The sequence below is a fragment of the Poeciliopsis prolifica genome, unplaced genomic scaffold, assembly GCF_027474105.1.
Source record: "Poeciliopsis prolifica strain line A6 unplaced genomic scaffold, Auburn_PproV2 SCAFFOLD009, whole genome shotgun sequence".
Classification (NCBI taxonomy): Eukaryota; Metazoa; Chordata; class Actinopteri; order Cyprinodontiformes; family Poeciliidae; genus Poeciliopsis; species Poeciliopsis prolifica.
This window is the reverse complement of record NW_026562384.1, coordinates 2,925,661-2,943,639: the sequence shown is the minus strand read 5'-3', so window position 1 is coordinate 2,943,639 and position 17,979 is coordinate 2,925,661. Positions and strand designations below refer to the sequence as shown.

General features: G+C 43.1%; 1 protein-coding gene across 5 annotated transcripts in view; it reads right to left on the bottom strand.

The window, feature by feature from the left end:
• The window catches only part of psd2 (pleckstrin and Sec7 domain containing 2), a 42,132-nt gene extending 38,600 nt beyond the window's left edge, over positions 1-3,532 (bottom strand). For 2 of the 5 annotated variants that reach the window (XR_008606257.1, XM_055034336.1), the window contains exons 1-2: positions 3,102-3,531; positions 326-610 (exon numbers count right to left, since the gene is read on the bottom strand). Coding sequence is in view for 3 of the 5 variants with exons in the window: in XM_055034336.1 (XP_054890311.1) it covers positions 326-367 (42 nt within the window). In the remaining 2 variants the exon portion in view is untranslated. Of the gene's footprint in view, positions 1-325; positions 611-3,101 lie in introns of all 5 variants that reach the window. The other 3 variants (XM_055034340.1, XM_055034339.1, XM_055034338.1) reach the window with 3 other exon arrangements.
• Positions 3,533-17,979: the final 14,447 nt, after the last annotated feature.

Here is a 17,979-nt window from a genome sequence, read left to right as displayed (position 1 = left end):
CGAAATGAGAAATGCTTAAAACATTTAAAAAAAAACATCTGTAAATCTTCTTTGGCCTTTGAATTGACTTCAATTCATTTCTTTAACTGTATATCTGCCTGACTCTAACCTTAACCAAAGCTCAATTCAAAGACCCATCAATATTCAGATTGTTGGTAGGTGTATATAGGCAACATAAATGAGTTCACACACACACACACACACACACACACACACACACACACACACACACACACACACACACACACACACACACACACACACACACACACACACACACACACACACACACACACACACGCATAAAGTGCAGATATAGAGTCACCTTTAAAAATGCTGGTGCAGGTGCAGAGGGGAAGTAAAGCATTTCATCATTTCCTACTTGTGGGCCTGAGACAGGAAAGCAAGGAGAAATGAACTTGGAAGTAGTCCAGGGTGTTTTCCTTTGGTCTCTGCTTACAACCAGCCACACAGCACCAGCGCACAGCCTCCGTCTGACTCTGCAAGCCTATTGGAGCGTTGACAGTGGCCCCGCTCCACCCCAATGTGTCACTTCCAGGCCATCAAGGTCAATTGTCCACTCGCATTTTGTCTCTTTCAGTGCTTGAATCTGAATACATAAAAACATAAACGTAATGTTTTGGACTTTTGTTGTGCATCCTTTCAAATTTCTTATTACATGAACATGGAAAAGTGTCACAGTTCAATTTGGCAGGTAAGTGGTTTAACTTTGTCTAATTTTTGGAATATCAGTGTTAGAATAAAAAAAAGAAGAAATTACCTGAAGAAAATGTGGGCAAATTAAGTATCTAACAATTTCTGTAGTATTGATGCTATTTCAGTAGTTTTGATATTGATATTCTTCCACAATCTTCCACTTAATCCAGGATCGATTTGGAGTAGCAACAACCTAAGCAGAGAGACCCAGACTTCCCTCTGCCGAGCCACTTGGACCAGCCGAGTAACATGGTCCCTCCCTCCCTGGGGCTCCCTCTGGGTCTTTCCCCGGGTCTCCTCCCAGTGGGACGTGCCAGGAATACCTCACCAGAGAGGTGCCCATGAGGTAGAGCCACTTTAACTGGCTCCTCTTGACATGGAGAAGCAATGGCTCTGCTCTGAGTCCCTCCTCGATAATGGATCTTCTCATCCTGTTGAAGGAAGAGCCCAGACACCACCCACTTGTATCTGTGACATCACGCCAGAGCTACCCAGAGCTCGTGACTATAGATGAGATTAGACATGAGGATTGACTACGGCGCTCACTTCACTGCAGACACTGCACCAATCCGACTTCCAACTACCAACTACCGATCTCCAGCTCCATTTTTCTCTCATTCGTGAACAAGATCCCAAGATACTTGGGGAAGGACCTCTACCCTTCTACAACTCAAGACCTTGAGTTGCTCATTCTCATCTCGGCTGCTTCACATTTGGCTGCTAACTGCTCCAGTGAAAACTGAAGACCCTGGTTTCTTGAAGCCAACAGAACTGATTTCTGCACAAAGCAGAAACCCCATCCGAAGGCCGCCAAAATGGATCCTGTTCTGCTAGAAATTCTGTCCATAAACGGTATGGGCTGAAGCTCTGACACTGGTTGTACAGGGACCCAACTGGGACCTTTCAACGGGCCCAATGTGCAGGCAAGCATCTCCCACAGGATTCCCAGAGGGATGCAGTCGAGCGCCTTTTCTAAGTCCACAAAACATGAGGATGAAGAGCTGGTCCAGGTGACTAACAGGCTGACAAGCTAGAACTATTTATTAGTTTCCTTGCAATTGTGCTTTGACAACTTTCTTTGTTTTGACTGAATTAATTAAGTAATAAACTTAATTTTCATTCAGATTCGAACAAGGATGAAGAGAAACAACATGCGGTTGAAACTTCAAACCCAGCATGGTTTAACGTAACCCTGACTAATCCATAGCTACGATATTAGGGGTCGGCATTCATCGTATCATTTACCGTGATAAATTTCCTGTGATTATAGGAATCTTGATTCATTATTGTCACGATAAATTCTAATTACTGAAGTTTAAAAAAACAACAAAAATACTAAAACTGTCCTTCCTGTCGTAGTAGAAAGTTTTGCTGTTTTCTCCACGGTTCATTCAATAAGAGCATAAAGAACTACATATTAACGTACGTCTTAAATGCAGTTACTGTGAGCAGCTTAGTGATATGAATCATGTCTTTATGTGACTGGAGTTCAAAAGCAGCATGTTTTACATGTATGGGAATGTCTTTCAGGAGCAGCATAGAATATGCAGGGATTTTACTGTTGTGTCATGCAGTCACATCGATACAGTTACCTAGAAAATAATAATAAGTACCAAACAGCTCACTTTAACCATTATCACAACAGAACCACTAAATATCGTGAAGTCCACCTCTATCCTAACTCCAGGTCTGGGTGTGAGAAGTAATCAGAATTGTGTTGTTTTTGGCCCAAGCTTTTTAAACAGGACTGGGGTTATTATCCTACTCTCTCGCCTGTCTCTCTCCCAGTATGTGTCCCAGTGTGTGTGTGTGTGTGTCCCAGTGTGTGTGTGTGTGTGTGTGAGAGAGAGACAGCCATGTTCTCCCAGCCTCCTCGAGCCAGTAACCATGACAACGGGATGGCTGGGAGACACTGCTAAAGCTCAATCGAGGCCGGTGTCTCTCCTCTAAAATAGACCTTGGTCGTGTTTCGAGAGCGACTTGTCCTCCTAAAAGCGGAGAGGAAACGCTTTTCTTCTCTTCTCCGGGGGCTTACGGAGTGGGAGAAAGCGCACATTCACACACACCTCGATAAAAAAATAACATTAAAAAAAAACGAAGAAGAAGAAAATAAATCCCACGGCCCGCGCGGTGCGTATCTTCCAGGCTACATTTCATTAGCCCCAAACATTTCCGTCCTTTGAGAGCTGAAAGCTGCTGCTGTGTTTGGTGAGAGAAAAAGGGAAACGCGGGGATGGCAAACCCCGAGCCTCCACGAAGACTTTTAGAGGTGGTGGTGGGGAGGCTTAAAAGAAAACAGGCTACATCCTAAACAACCGGTTAATAGAGACACAGAGAGCCTCCGCGGCCGCCGCAGCGTCAACTGATAAACTGTCCTCACTCACCGGGAAAGCGCGTCCTGTCAGGGACTGGAGATGAGGGACTCCTCGTCTGCCTATTCACATGCACACCGGGTAATAACTCTGACAGACGGGCTCTTTTTCCTCCGCTCGGCCCCCTCCTCCTCCTCCTCCTTCTCGTTCACGTCCGCCGCCGAATGACGGACGCTCGCGGTGTGAGTCTCGCGCCTCCGCTCCGGCTGGCTGGCAGGCGGTGGGGGGGGAAGGGGGGGGGCGCGCGGTCCAGGCGGCGGAGCGCGGCTCCTCGGCGGACCGACGAATGGCTACGGGAGCGTCCTCCCACCGTCCCCTCCTCTCCCCGGAGCCTCGGCGTGTTTGAGTGGCAGCTCGGAAAAATGGAAACGCGCCTCCACGGGGAGCAGCGCCGTCACTCCTCGCGCGGTCAGAGCGCGGAGTGAGCGGGACGCGTTTCGAGGGGCAGGTTCAGGTTAGCGCCCCGCCATCGGTTGTGTTTACACACGTGTCTGTCTGTCTGTCTGTCTGTCTGTCACTCCACGATCAATCACGTCGTGAAAGTGCTTCACAGTGTCCTCTGATGGATTAAAGTCATTTGCTTCACCAGAGGTTGACACGTCAAGAAAAAAAATATTAACTGGCGGGGTTTTTTTTTAATTTTATTTGTTTTGGAACAAAACAATGAGGAAAACAAAACAAAAAATCAGATGATTTACTGGCAGTCATCTCGAGCTGTCCAAGGTCCAAAGTCCTGGATGTTGCACTGGTCATGCTGGAGTTGGTTTGAACAGGAATTGTATGTCTGGGAAGGAAAACATGACCTTTGCAGCTGTCGATGAAGCCTGCATGACTCATTTTTAGCTTTGTGTCTTTGAATGACCCCCGTAAAGATGTGACACTCTTAGAGCATGAACTGTAAAACAATTCAAACCAAATCCAAGCTTTCGGTTTCCATTAGATGGTTTCATTTTTTCAGGCCTGTTTAAATGTCGTCGGCACTACGACCGCACGACGAGATTTAGAAAGATGGTTTCCAAACAATAAAAGACAACAATTTTTCCTTACGTGAAGCCCTTTCTCCAGCTGTTCAGCGATGCCTCTCCTCCAGCTGTGATTGCTAGCAATCAGTGTGAGGCTATCAAAACTTTCCCCATTTTGACAAGAAAGTAAAATTCAGCTGTTTTAGAAATAGCTTCCCTTCCAAATTTTACAAAAATACACACAGTTTTTTTGGGAAACACTCTGGAAACTACTCTCTTCCTTGTGTTTGGTTCATGTATGTCATTTATTTCGTTAAAGGCTTTATGGCTCTTTGAGATTTATTTGTATTTCGACATGGAAAAGTCCTGACTCAGCATATTCCAGCAGTTTTCATTAACCCTCTCAATCTAGAGCCTTTCTGAATGTATTCCAGCCAAAAAGATGAACAGATTTTACTTATGTCATAGCACACTAACATTAGCATATTATGGATTTATTTATTTTTTTTAACCATAGTAAATTTTCTGTTATGTAAGATGGACAAAAAAAAGTAGCTCATAAAAACAAATTCAGACGATGTCACCTTTCCTGTTTGCTACAAGGTCATATACGAGAAATTGCAGCCATGCAGAAGACGTTGCTGCTGTCACATAATAATTTCCTGGCTTGTGTGGAATGTGTGTGAAAAAATAAACAACGTGGGCACATCTCCCTGAACGGCAGCGGCACCAGGCTGTGACTTCCTTGGCGTGGACAGAAAAGCCGGTCAGCCTTCATGTGAAGACATCATGGCTACTTATCAGTCCTTTAAGCTACTTTGTCGGCGTCTAATTTCTGACTCTAAAGGCCCCGACTGAGCACCAAGAATCCAAGTATAAAACGCAGCAGGAGATCAAACACTCGCCGTATTTGTTTTTAATTTCAATCTTTGTCGTCCATCTCGAGTTCCCAGTCCCAACAAAGCTGCTGCCAATGTTCTGTCTCTGCATGTGGAGCAGATTTAAAAGGAGAACCGTCGCCGATTAAATCACTAACGAACACAATCATTCGTGTGGGCTGGAGAACAAAGATAAACCCGAGTCCTGATGTGACATTCTCTGCGGAAAGCAACAGAGCTAGTATCGGCTGAGCGTCTGAGTTTTTGCCTGTATGTAGAAAGTGATGGTGTGTGCGCGAGCGGCATCTGTAAATGAGCTGTCAGAAAGGCATTTGGCTTTGATGCTGGAATGAAGCAGCAATGTTGTCAGACAGGGCACCGTTTCAAACAGAATGTAAAAAATCTTAACGCTGCAATGTTGCCTGTCAGCATGTCTCGAAAATCGCTGCTGGTACCCTGTTTTCTCGACAAACCAGACCGTCGTGCCACCTTCATCCTTCGCGCCTTTTCCCAAATATAGAAAGAGCTTGGATGCAGTGGTTTCCAAAAATAACTCAGACCCTTTCGACTATTCCAACGCGACAAATTCTGCAGAGTTAAATCAACACGAAGCCCACTCTATTTGGTCCCTTTCAGAATTGGCATTAATTTACAGTTACAGTTATTTCAATAATAGTTTGAGTAGTTGTAACTTTTTCAAGCGTTGAAACGACTCAATTCCTTGTTGAAATAACTCTGAAAAGAACGAAATGAACACCAGTTCTGATGAAGACCAAATAGACTCAGCATAGTGTTGATTCAACTCTGCAGAGTTTACTGTGAAGGTTTGTCACGCCACAAACAATGCAAATGAGTGCAGGAAGAATAAAACAGGACAAATAAAAACGCTCCGTAGTTATGACTCCATAGCTGCAGAATAGTTACAGAGTTTTTCTCCACAGTTGTTCTGTTTTTCCACCACCTCTACTGTGAAACACGGTGGTGGCAGCATCATGGTGTGGGGATGCAGAGCTTCGCCTTCCGTCCAAATGGCAGCCCTACACATGACCCCCCAGAGTAACGCCAGAGTAGTTTGGAACAAACTACGCACTGCAAAAGCACAAAATCTTACCAAGTATCCTTGATCTAGTTTTTGGGGTAAATGTCTCAGTACACTTGAAATACGACAAAAGTAGCTTACCAGTAACTTTTATGAGATATTTGAGCTTGTTTTAAGTAAATAATTCCTTTTAAAAAAGTAGCACTTCCACAGCCAGATAATTTCCCTTAGAACAAGGGGGAAATGTCTTGTTATAAGTGAAACAATCTGCCAATATCTCCTACTATTTTATCAATATCAAGAAGTTCCATCTTTAAAAAATTCAAAATTAAAATTTATTGATCTCACAAGGAAATTAAAAGTTGTTGTATCACAGGAATTCAAATTCTACACAGAGTGTGTTCTATGACAAAGGAGGTGTTAGCAAAAATCACACCTAACAAGGCTTCCACGTTACAGTTCGGGATTTCTTCTTTGTTCTTTCACGTAAAGTCGGGAATGAATTGCGTATTTACAGTCTAAGTGGAACCAGAGCCACTTTGCGTTCTCGTTTTGGCTCCAAGTCATTTCGGAAGCACAGGAGATACTGAACCCTGTGAGTCTTTCCCCCCGCCCCCGCTGAAGACTTTCTGGTATACGCTTTCTTATCAACCCTCCTCAAATGTGCAACATCGACTAGCTCTAATGCGAGGCGCGCGTGGGCCGAGGAGATCGATAGAAGGATGCAGATGAAGAAGAAGAAGGGAGCGAGTGAAAACAGGTGAGGAGAAAGATAGAAGTACAGCAGAACAAAAGAACAGGTTGGGTGTGTTTTTTGAAGGTTAGAGAGGCAAGATTTGCCCAGGAGCACAGGTAGCGTGTGTGTGTGTGTGTGTGTTGGGTGGGGGGTCATCCAAGGAGAAAGATGAAGAAGAGGAGGAGGAGGAGCGCAGCCATCTGAAGATGACAAAGGGAGTTCAGACTGACCAGCAGTTTTATTTGAAACCCATTGAAGATGCAATGTCAATCCTAATTACTAATTCATTAACCTTCCAACTCCCATCCCCCTTTATCCCATTTTTTTTCTTTTCCTTTTAGTCAGATGCTCCCACATACGCAGCCGCTGCTGCCTCTCCACCCCCACCTCCCTCCTCCTCCTCTTCCTCCTCCACCCTGTCTGCGTCCCAGGAGAGGCAGGAGGATGGATACGCGGCGAAATGAAGAGATGCGTCTGTGGCTAAGTGACATCTGCCGGGGCCCTGATGGGGGCAACGTGTTGGGAACGCTGCAAATCCCTGATGTGACAATGGAGGGAGGAGGAGGAGAAGAGGAGGAGGAGTAGGTAACCGGTGGATGAGGGGGAAAAAGAAAAAAACAAAAAAAAGCAAACAGCTTGTGTTCTGCTTCGTCGGGAAGAGGGGTGGTGTCCTGTAATGGTGCACATAAGTACGTTAATGTGCACTGGCAGAATATGCATATTTAAGCGCCGGATGCATGCATCTTTGTTTTTTTTTTTATGTGTGTGTGTGTGTAATTTTGCAGTCGTGTGAGGTCTGTGTGTGTGTTTGTTCATAAAAAATTGAATGTAGGTTTTGGAGGACATAAATCAATATAGTGAAGTAATAATAAGCAAGGGGGAGGTGGCAGACGAGACTGATAGTGTGTGTTTCGCTTCTATACCTCCAGACTCCTGGCTCTCTTTCTCTCTGCGTGTGTAGGTGTGTGTGTGTGTGTGTGTTTAAGCTTCATCCCACAGCTAGCATTCCTCTGCACATGCTTATATGCAAACCTCATTAAAAAGATACAGATACAAACGGTGCTCTCTCATGGGCTCTTAATCAGGCTCTGAAATCCACACACACCCACACACACACACACACACACACACACACACACACACACACACACACACACACACACACACACACACACACACACACACACACACACACACATACAGAATGAGTCAGTGCTGCACAGCTGAGTGGATTCAAACAGAGAAATCCTCCAAACAAGTATTGATCAGCAGAGTTTACAGCTCCAGTTCCCTCAGTGTCTGCAGGCTGAGCGACGGGGAGCTCTATGGGACAGCTGGGGGAGTACACACACACACACACACACACACACACACACACACACACACACACACACACACACACAGATCACAGAGAGCATGTGTATATGTGATTTTCATCCCCGAACTTCACAGCCATAACAGCCTGAGTGTCTATAAAGGACGCGTCTTTAATACACGATGGAAGTAAAAAGTATCTACATGCATTTAAGTGCGGAACATAAACATAAACAAAAAAGAGCCATTTCCGACCCAGAGCCTCATGACAGCATGCTCAGAAGTTGCTTCTCTTCAAAGTTGTTTCTTGTTTTTGCAGAAGCCACGATGTGCTTGAAGATGATTTGTGTTCAAAGTCTCCAGGAATCCAAGAAAAGTCTTTTTCGGTTTCAAACCAAACAGCAATAGATTTTTTTCATTTCCCTTCAGATACTGATATTGGAGGCTTAGCGTCGTCCGATTCTAATCTGATACAGAAACACTGTTCTGAAGAGACTTACAATGTTTCTTGTTTTGAACACAAACATAAATATACTAAATTACAAATGTATTTGATATCTCTGCACCAGTACGTCACACTTTAACACCAATAGCTTCACAGGCTTGGTCAAACGTGTAAAAACAAGATTCCAGTCAGGGCAATTAAGAACGTAAGAGCCAAAGTAAAACAAATGATAGGGAAACTGAAACTGACAAAAACAATAAGTTGACTGTTCAAATGTAAAAAAATAAACCGCAAGAAATCTTCCTTCAAATGGTTCAGAAAGTGAAGTTTGGGAGTCTAACGTAAAATAAATAATCAGACTGAATAAACTTGCGCTCATTGTCACCAATACCTTATATAGATGCCGATATTAATATCAGATTGGTGCTGCATTGACTCAACTTATATTTTGTGAATACAAAATATAAGAGATGAATTTTGTGGGAAAATGACCAAACAAATTCACTATTTCTTTTGCTTCCACTTCAGTATAAAGCCCCACACTGTGTACCTACCTCCCTGGACGACTGCCAACGCTGAAACAAGCAGAGAGCCCAGGGTGCTGCCAAACGGCCCCCAAACCGCCCAGGCCCCAGTCTGATTGATGCAGCAGAACAAGCCACAAAAGACCTGGAGGGTCTGCTGTAGGCATTTCTTCCTGTCCAAAAGAAGACTTCAAAATAAAATAGGTCTATTAGGATAACAACGTGTTTGTGAATGTCACTAAACAATTGACAGAAGCATTGCTGTGTTTTTAGAAATGCTCTCCTGGGGAAAAGTGTGTGTGTGTGTGCGTGTGTGTTTAGCAGCCATTCAGTAGCTGGTGATGGCATGATGGCCTTGTTCAATAAGATTTATGTGACAGCTTCAAAGGGAAGATAAAGAAGTGAAACCTCGAGCCCACCTTCACGATGGACATCGTCATTTAGCTGCCTTTGTGTCCGACTCCATCGCCTCCCAGTATACCTCATCAGCATTCATTGCCCCCTGTGAGGAAGGGGTGGGGGGCAGGATGTCAGCACTGGTGATGTGTGAAACACACACACACTCACACACACACACGCACACACTGCCATCCTCTCGTTTGGATCACTATAAGCATGAAAAAGCTGACAGATCCACCGGCAGAGGCTTCACCCCACAGGACCGCGGCTCTCCCAAAGAGCCGAAAACTTTCAGGACGTCAGCTTGTTTATTAACAGACATGAGCTTTAAGGAATCGTCACTTTTTTACACAAACACTCAAAAATTATTGACTTAATTTTTTACATCTTGCTGAAAAGTCACTTCAAAGTCAATTTTGTCTCATCTCAAGCTTCACAAGATATTTGAACCTGAAATTAGAGCAAAGATTCTCGGTAAGAGTTTGTGCTTTTTTTTGTGCGCTCATGCGTTCTCTGATTTTGGGGAGAGCATGTCTGAATACGTCAGATGGTGAAGTCCTCCTTTACGGCTGGCATCAGGTTTTGGATCGTTGTCACTTTGGCACACGCAAGCACATCATCTGAACAGCTTTAGTGGCGGATGAGTGCAAATTTCCATCCGCACTGCAAAAACACACAAGATCTCACCAAGTATTGTTGGTGTAGTTTTTAAGCGCAAATATCTTAACTAAGAAAAAAGAAGAAAAAAAACTAACTAATTTGCAAGTAATAAGCAGTATTTCATACCAAAGGCATCTCTAAACAAGAGGGGGGTAAAGTCTAGATTTAAAGGAAATCAGTGTTTCAGCAGGTTTGTAGTTTTCTGGAAGTTTTCTCTGGACTGGTGGTGCATTCACAAAGAGTGGGATTTACAAAATCCATTAAATTGAAACGGATTCTTACACCAAACGAAATATCCACACATCATTTTTCTCCTCTTAAATACAGAAACATACGTAAAAAGCAGTCTTTCAGTAAATTTCTACATGAAACGCCGCCTGCGACTTGTCACACCCGAGATGTTCTGAAAACACACCACCGTGGCAGGGTGCTAAATGATGGAGAACTTGGCTCGACTCTGTTCATCTTGGCCGCTGGTCCTTTATGGATATTTCTTTATGCTCCGTTTAACAGCATCCATCTCTCGTGTGTGTACAAATGCTTATCCTTTTCATAAAGCTGGCTGTATTACAGCACATGCATTAAACATGAGGAAGCTGAGGGGCGAGAGAGAGAGCGAGAGCAGGGGAATAAAAGGTCGCTGCTCGCCGTGGAGGATCAGGCCAGCCCTGATCCCGGTCTGCAGGAACCCGGCGCCCGCCGTTCATGCCAAGGTTAACAGAGAATGTTTTGCGTGTACCACTGATGTCACTGGAGACTCGTTGGATGCGGCTTGACGTAGATGAAAAAACGTGAGATTTGCATCCTGTAACGAGAGCTTTAGTATGCGCGGGGTGGGACTCAGGGGTGCTTTCTCACAGAAAAGTGAATGTTCAGTCTTACCGGGGTGAAAGGTCACAGCAATGTTTTTCATCCTGTGTGTGTGTGTGTGTGTGTGTGTGTGTGTGTGTGTGTGTGTGTGTGTGTGTGTGTGTGTGTGTGTGCATGTTTTGTTTTGTTTTTTACATAAATCACGCTGTAAAAACAGGGTTTTTTTTTAAATCTCACCTGATTTACCTGTTAGCAGTCTAGTTAAAAAGAAAAGAAAAAAAGCCCTGCAGATTGTTTGTCATGGCCTCGCCGCTCCCATTAGGTTTAGTAGAGAATCTGCGCCTGATAAGCCTGGAGGGGAGTGACAATATGCCGTGCTTAATCCTGCTTTGATATTAAAAGGAGAGTGTTTTGTGTTTTCCAGGCACATAGTGCCATTTTATAGCACAGTCGAATAACTATATCACCTCCAGTTGTTATGAAAATGCTACAAATATCAAATATGACTTAAAAGATATTTGGCTTTGTAATTTAGCCTCTTGAAATTGGGCCTCTGTCTCTTTAAGAAGCTCCTGCTCTTTCTTAAACTCCGGCTTCTATTTTGCCTTTACCAGTATTGCTCTGAGCAATGCTGTTCAGGTATTGCTCTGAGAAGTAGCTCCTATAATGAAGTTGCACAGCTCCACTAACTGTTTGCTGATTGCTGCTAGCTAGTCTGAAGGAGCTGAGTGGAGGAGCCCTGGTTTAGAGCTGCTCTGTGAGGCGGAAACTCGGAAACTGCATCTCTGAGGAGGAGCTTCGTCCTCGAAGGCGAAGTTAGGTCAGTCTGGGCGTTCTGCACAGCTGAGTTTTTGTCACACAGATTTAAGGACTTCTCAAAAAAAATCCATTAAAGAATTAAACATTCCTCCTTGATAAGAGAATAAGATTATGAAATGATGTGAAGCTCAGAAAGGCGATTTTACATAGTACTGGCCCTTTAACTAGAACAAAAGGACAAAAAAAATGCTGATAGATGATGTGGGTCAAGCAGATGACTGGCAGGAACAAGCTTTAATTAAGGCTTTCATGCAAATAATAGCATCACATCTAATTTGATGAGTTAAAAGTAAAGTTCCAAAGGAACCATTCATGTCGTCAATATTCCAGGACTGTGCTGCTATTTATTGAAACTCTTCTTTCTTTCAGGATGGAAGGATTACCGAACAAAAAGCTTGAATCAAGTATAAAAACCAAGTTCCCAACGTTCCTCAAATGCATTGAGAGGGAAATTATTATGGTTAGAGGAGACTGATTGGCTACAGTGTCCAGAAATACATTTGAAGGAGTTATAGTGAGGATATTAATAGAAAGAAAATTTACCCAACTGCTAAGCACGGTGAAAGTGCTTTTTGCAACTCTTTTGAAAATGAGTAGCATTTTACACATGCTAAAAGTGTGTAAAACCAACAGTTTCAATCAAACAACATCATCTCAGCCAATAAAAATGGACCAAAATCCTACAAGAATAATACCAGAAGCTAATTTATGATTTTTTTTTAATACAAGTTCAAATGCTCAGATATTTGCTTCACTGTCACAAACTGCAGGTGCAGGAAAATACATTTTGCTCTTATTGGTACAGGTGAACAGGAGTTTACTATTTAATATAATAAGTCCCTGATAATTCATGAAATTAAGTTTAATTTTTAAGGTTTAAGTACACATAAATAATGCAAAGATGCGATTGTTTTATTTTTTAGAAGCAGTTTAAAGCAAACCGATCACGTTAGTACAACCTGCTACCCTGGCCGTCTCCAGCAGAGGGCGCTGTTGGCGCAGCACTTAATTTTTTTTTTTTTTTTTTTTTTTTCTTTTAACTGACTTCAGGCGGCGGTACTTTTCCAAGGTGTGCCTCTGGTACCGGCGTGTCGGAAAGGTAAGAGGGTGAACAAAAGTAGCTCGGTGGAAAACATTTCCCGGCTGCCAGTTCGTCATTATCACTTTTAGCTCTCAGTGAACGTGACCTGCGGGAGGTGACGTCTTTGTAGGGGGAAAAAAGCGTCAACTCGAGGAAGAAAGTTGCAAAGAAAAATTAAAGCTGCAAGCAGCCTCGAACGGCCCTCGCAGCCAAGCGCCGCTCCGGCCTATTGCCACCGCGGGGTACGAGCAACCGCCGCCTCACGCCAGCCACCACAGAAGCTCTCACGCAGTTTTCAGCTCCTCCGCCCGCACCGCGGAAGCTGTTGCTCAGATTCCATCAACGCTGGCCACGTGCTAACACAGAAGTTGTTGCGCAGTTTCCGCGCCCGTCCACCAGGCGGTACGCACTGATGCGTTCGGATGCGCTCCTTGACGATGCAACAAATGTGGTGCAGATTCATTGGTTTAGCGAGGAACTATAGCTGGCGGATTAATGTAGGACGCGCAGTGGAGTCAAAATATATTTCAATGCTGTTGTTCTCTTTAGAGGTCAACAAAGGTCATACGTATCCAATTTGGCGTCAGTCGGATGATCCACGTGTCATTTACAGCCGATCATATGCACATGACGAAGTATTACAGTTCGTCATTTTTCATCATTTTCAGCTGTGTTTCTAAAGAACTCTATTTCATTGTTGGAGTAATACTTACTCAGAGTGGCGAATTACTGAAATGGTTTGTAAGAAGTAAGAAAACGCTACATTTACTGCATGATTTAATTCAACAAAGATTATCTGAGACATTTCTATCCTTTTAGAAATTTCATGGCAACGCTCTCACAAAGTTTTCACGCCCATCCGCCCGTGGATCTGTTTGTCATTGGTGGAGGAACACTGACACCTACTGGCGAAATACTGATATTGTTCTTCATTCTGTTTATCTGCTGTTTCATTTGTGGAGCAATACTGACCCCAAGTGGCGAATTACTGAAATGGTTTATAAACGCCAAAAATGGGATCAAAATCTGAACTTCAATCTAAAATGGCTCACTTCCTCTGGGGTTTAGACCATGGCTCCAAGAGACTTTTTTGTAAGTCCTGACAAGGTACACACGTGTACAAAGTTTCGTAATTGTAGGTTAAAGCATGGCTTGGGGCTGATCATTTAAAATTTTCTAGGGGGCGCTATAGATAAATTAGGCCACACCCTACAAATATTGTGATGGATTCCTGTCGGGGAGTGGATGAAGATCCATCCTTGTGAGTTTGGAGCAGCTGTGCCCAAAAATGTGGAATTGAGAGCCAAACGTATGGCGATGGCGTTACAGGTCACTTCGCCACGCCGCCACGCTCAGCTGCTCCATCGTAGCTGGTCGGGATTAGAATCCTCAACACACCAACATGTCTTCTGTGTCTGGGCACAGTTTCATGTTGATGAGGTCAAAGGGGTGAGATAGCGACCGTTAACAGTAAAACATTACACTTCCTGTTCTCAGGGGGCGTGGCCAAAGTGATGTCATCATTCGACCATAGGGTATTGTAGGACACCCGATGATGATCAATCACAGTAACTTTGGTCCCTCTGTGAGATTCTGTGTAGGAAATATAGCAGTTTATGTTTTTATGGCGTGTAGGTGAACTTTGACCCCTGCTAAGCCCCCTTCAGCATACTCAAAAACTCACCGTTTAGATAACTTTAGATGGGACATGCCTTATGAACAGACTGACCGAGTTTGAAGCCGATCAATCGAAATCCCTAGGAGGAGTTCGATCAAATACGGAGGCTGTAAATGGCAAAAATGGGGTCAAAATCTGAACTTCAATCTAAAATGGCCGACTTCCTGTGGGGTTTAGACCATGGCTCCAAGAGACTTTTTTGTAAGTCCTGACAAGGTACACATGTGTACAACGTTTTGTAATTGTAGGTTAAAGCATGGCTTGGGGCTGATCATTTAAAGTTTTCTAGGGGGCGCTATAGAGAAATTAGGCCACGCCCACCAAATATTGTGATGGATTCCTGTCGGGGAGTGGATGAGGATCCATCCTTGTGAGTTTGGAGCAGCTGGGACCGAAACTGTGGAATTGAGAGCAAAACGTATGGCGATGGCGTTACAGGTCACTTCGCCACGCCGCCACGCCCACCTGCTCCATCGAATCTGGACGGGGTTGGAATCCTCACTACACCAACATGTCTTCTGTGTCTGGGCACAGTTTCATGTTGATGAGGTCAAAGGGGTCAGATAGTGAAAGTTCACAGTAAAACATTACACTTCCTGTTCTCAGGGGGCGTGGCCAAAGTGATGTCATCATTCGACCATAGGGTATTGTAGGACACCCGATGATGATCCATCATAGAAACTTTGGTGCCTCTGTGAGTTTCTGTGTAGGAGATATAGCAGTTTATTTTTTTACGGCGAGTAGGTGAACTTTGACCCCTGCTAACCCCCCTTCAGCATACTCAAAAACTCACCGTTTTGATAACTTTAGATGGGACATGCCTTATGAACAGACTGACTGAGTTTGAAGCCGATCAATCGAAATCCCTAGGAGGAGTTCGATCAAATACGGAGGCTGTAAATGGCAAAAATGGCCTCAAAATTGGACCTTCAATCCAAAATGGCTGACTTCCTGTGATACTTGCACTATGACATTAATTGTAAATTTTGAGCGTCCTGGGGAGCTCTACAAGTGTACCAAATTTCATGTCTCTAGGATAAAGTAAGTGAATAGCAAAGGGTCCTTTGAAAATTTCTAGGTGGCGCTATTGAGCCATTTCTTGTGGGATTTTTGTGATGACCTTAAAAATCAAAATTTTTAAACAGGCTTACGGCCTCCGCCAAGTTTGGTGAGTTTTCCAATATGATAAGGCCCCCAAAAAGCCCCCCAAAGAGGTGGGAAGAAAAATAATAATAATAATAATAATAATAATAATAAACAGTACAGATACAATAGGCCTTCGCAGCGCTTAGCTGCTCGGGCCTAACAAAGAAGCATGACCTCACTTTGGTGGCATTTTATCAATGAAATCACGCAGAAAGTTTTAAAGGATCGCCTAATAGAATAGTCTTAAAATTCACATGATAGTAGGCCTGATCTGTGCAAATACAGATAAATAAAAACATAACACATCAGTGTTGTTCAGTAGAAGCAACAGCTTCCTGCTGTCCTCGATCTCGACCTGACCTCCAGGTTTTTGACCCACTGACCCCCTTGGTGGCGGCCTGAGCAGTAAACAAACAGGTGTCTGGTATCACTGAAAACTCTGGTTTTGGTGGAAACTCTGTGCTATCGACCGGCTGCTGCTTGGTTTCATTTTGCGAAATGTCAAACATATCGGAGGTTCAGAGCGAGAGATCCTGGCGATCTCTCTCCTTTACCCCACTCTAATCTCTAAGTGTTATTAATACAAATTAATACAACCTTGAATATGTATTTAAATGAAACTTTTTTTTTTAATTTGTTTGATTTATTTGTGTGGGTAAATTGAAATGTTCTTATGTAGGCAGCTGGAAAGTTAGCATCTTTATAATATTTTGTAACATAACATCCTCTACATTTATCTAGACATTTGGTAAAGATTTGCATGAGACTTAGACTAAAGTGATCTCTCACCCCAGTTGAACGAAGTCCAAACTTTGAAGATCCACGATAGAGTTTGGTTCAATAAATCTAGTTTATTTGGATCAGTGAAAAGATGTCATTCAAATATAACTGGAAATAAATATGTTTGTATAAATAAATGTATGTATTCACAATAGCTTAAGTCAGTATTTTTAGGATTTTTTTTTTTGATACACTAGGCAATAAAAGATAGTTGTTTTTGTTTTCTTATCCCGTCCATAAGTCACATCTTCTGATATTTATTATAAGACAAAGGCTGCTGAAGCTTTTTCTTTTTGTTTTTTTTTAATTAATGTTATTCAGATTCCAATTAAAAGTGAAAACTCCCACTGATTTCGGTCAGTAAATGTGTAACTTTTTTAATTATAATGGATTATAATCAGCTCTGCGTTGTGTGAATATGGGACCAGGAGACAGGATGAGACTAAATGTAGTTTATTTGTATGAAACAGAATATAAAATAATCATGGACCAGGTTCATCACAGGCAGTACATCACCTCGCGTCCATCTCTCATGAACTGGCAACGAGATGTCTGTTCACTATATTTAACGCTGCCAATCACCAGGAGGGGGCGCTGTTTCACCCATTACATATGAACCCAATCTTAGAAATTATGACAAGTGGAGTTCTATACAACATTAACTATGTTACAAATTGTTGCATTTTGCATTTTATTGTTGCATTTTAGAGATCAGAGAAGGGCAGAAATTGGCAAGAAAACAATATTGGTGCATCTCTGCATTTTAAAGCAGTCTATTGCTTCCTGTTTTCCTGAAGTTTGAATATGATACGACACCAAGACCCAATTACTTTCGGCACTCTTCAGAATTGGAGCGACAAGAAAACTTGTGTGTTTATCTTCATGTTTAAAGCTTCAAATAGCTTTATTTTCAGATTTTTTTTCCTTCAGATTAAGTGATTGTTGTGTCTGCTACACTAAATGAAGGGAGATGGTAGTTTGTACGACTATATGATGGCTTGAAACTATTCACTGGCACTTTTCAGGCTATTTTTTTCAGGAAAAAAGTATAATTTCCTGCAGTTATGTAATCTGTGTCACACACTAAATGACAGATTGCAGCAACCATCTTGGCTATGACCATGTGACTTCTCCGTCCTGCTATGAATAGCTTTAATCACTCTCAGGTATGCGACCGATATTCACGCCATCCACTTTGGCTTGTCAGAGCTGGCAGCAGCAGAGCAAACCCAAAACAATGGCCGCCACCGGTACCAGAACCGTGTCAACAACCTGTTGACGGGAAAAAATCCCAAAGGAGAAGCAGCCACACTTCCTTCCTGCGCATGTGTTGTGATCGGCGGTTTTTGAATCTGGCAGGATTTCCCTGGAGGAAGACAACAAAGGAAATCAAAGAAAAGTGATTTGAAATAATAAGCAGTGATTCTGCTCTGATTCTACAGGGAGAAAAGTTACTGACCCTGTGGCTGATTGCATTTTTGTCCTGTGCGACACATGGAAACATTAGAAGCAATAAAACAAGAGTTTTATGGCGGGTCATGTGCCATTTTTGATCCTTTCTATCTCCTGATCTTTTTTTTCTGAGCAACACTCAAAGATGAGTAGCGTACACAACAACT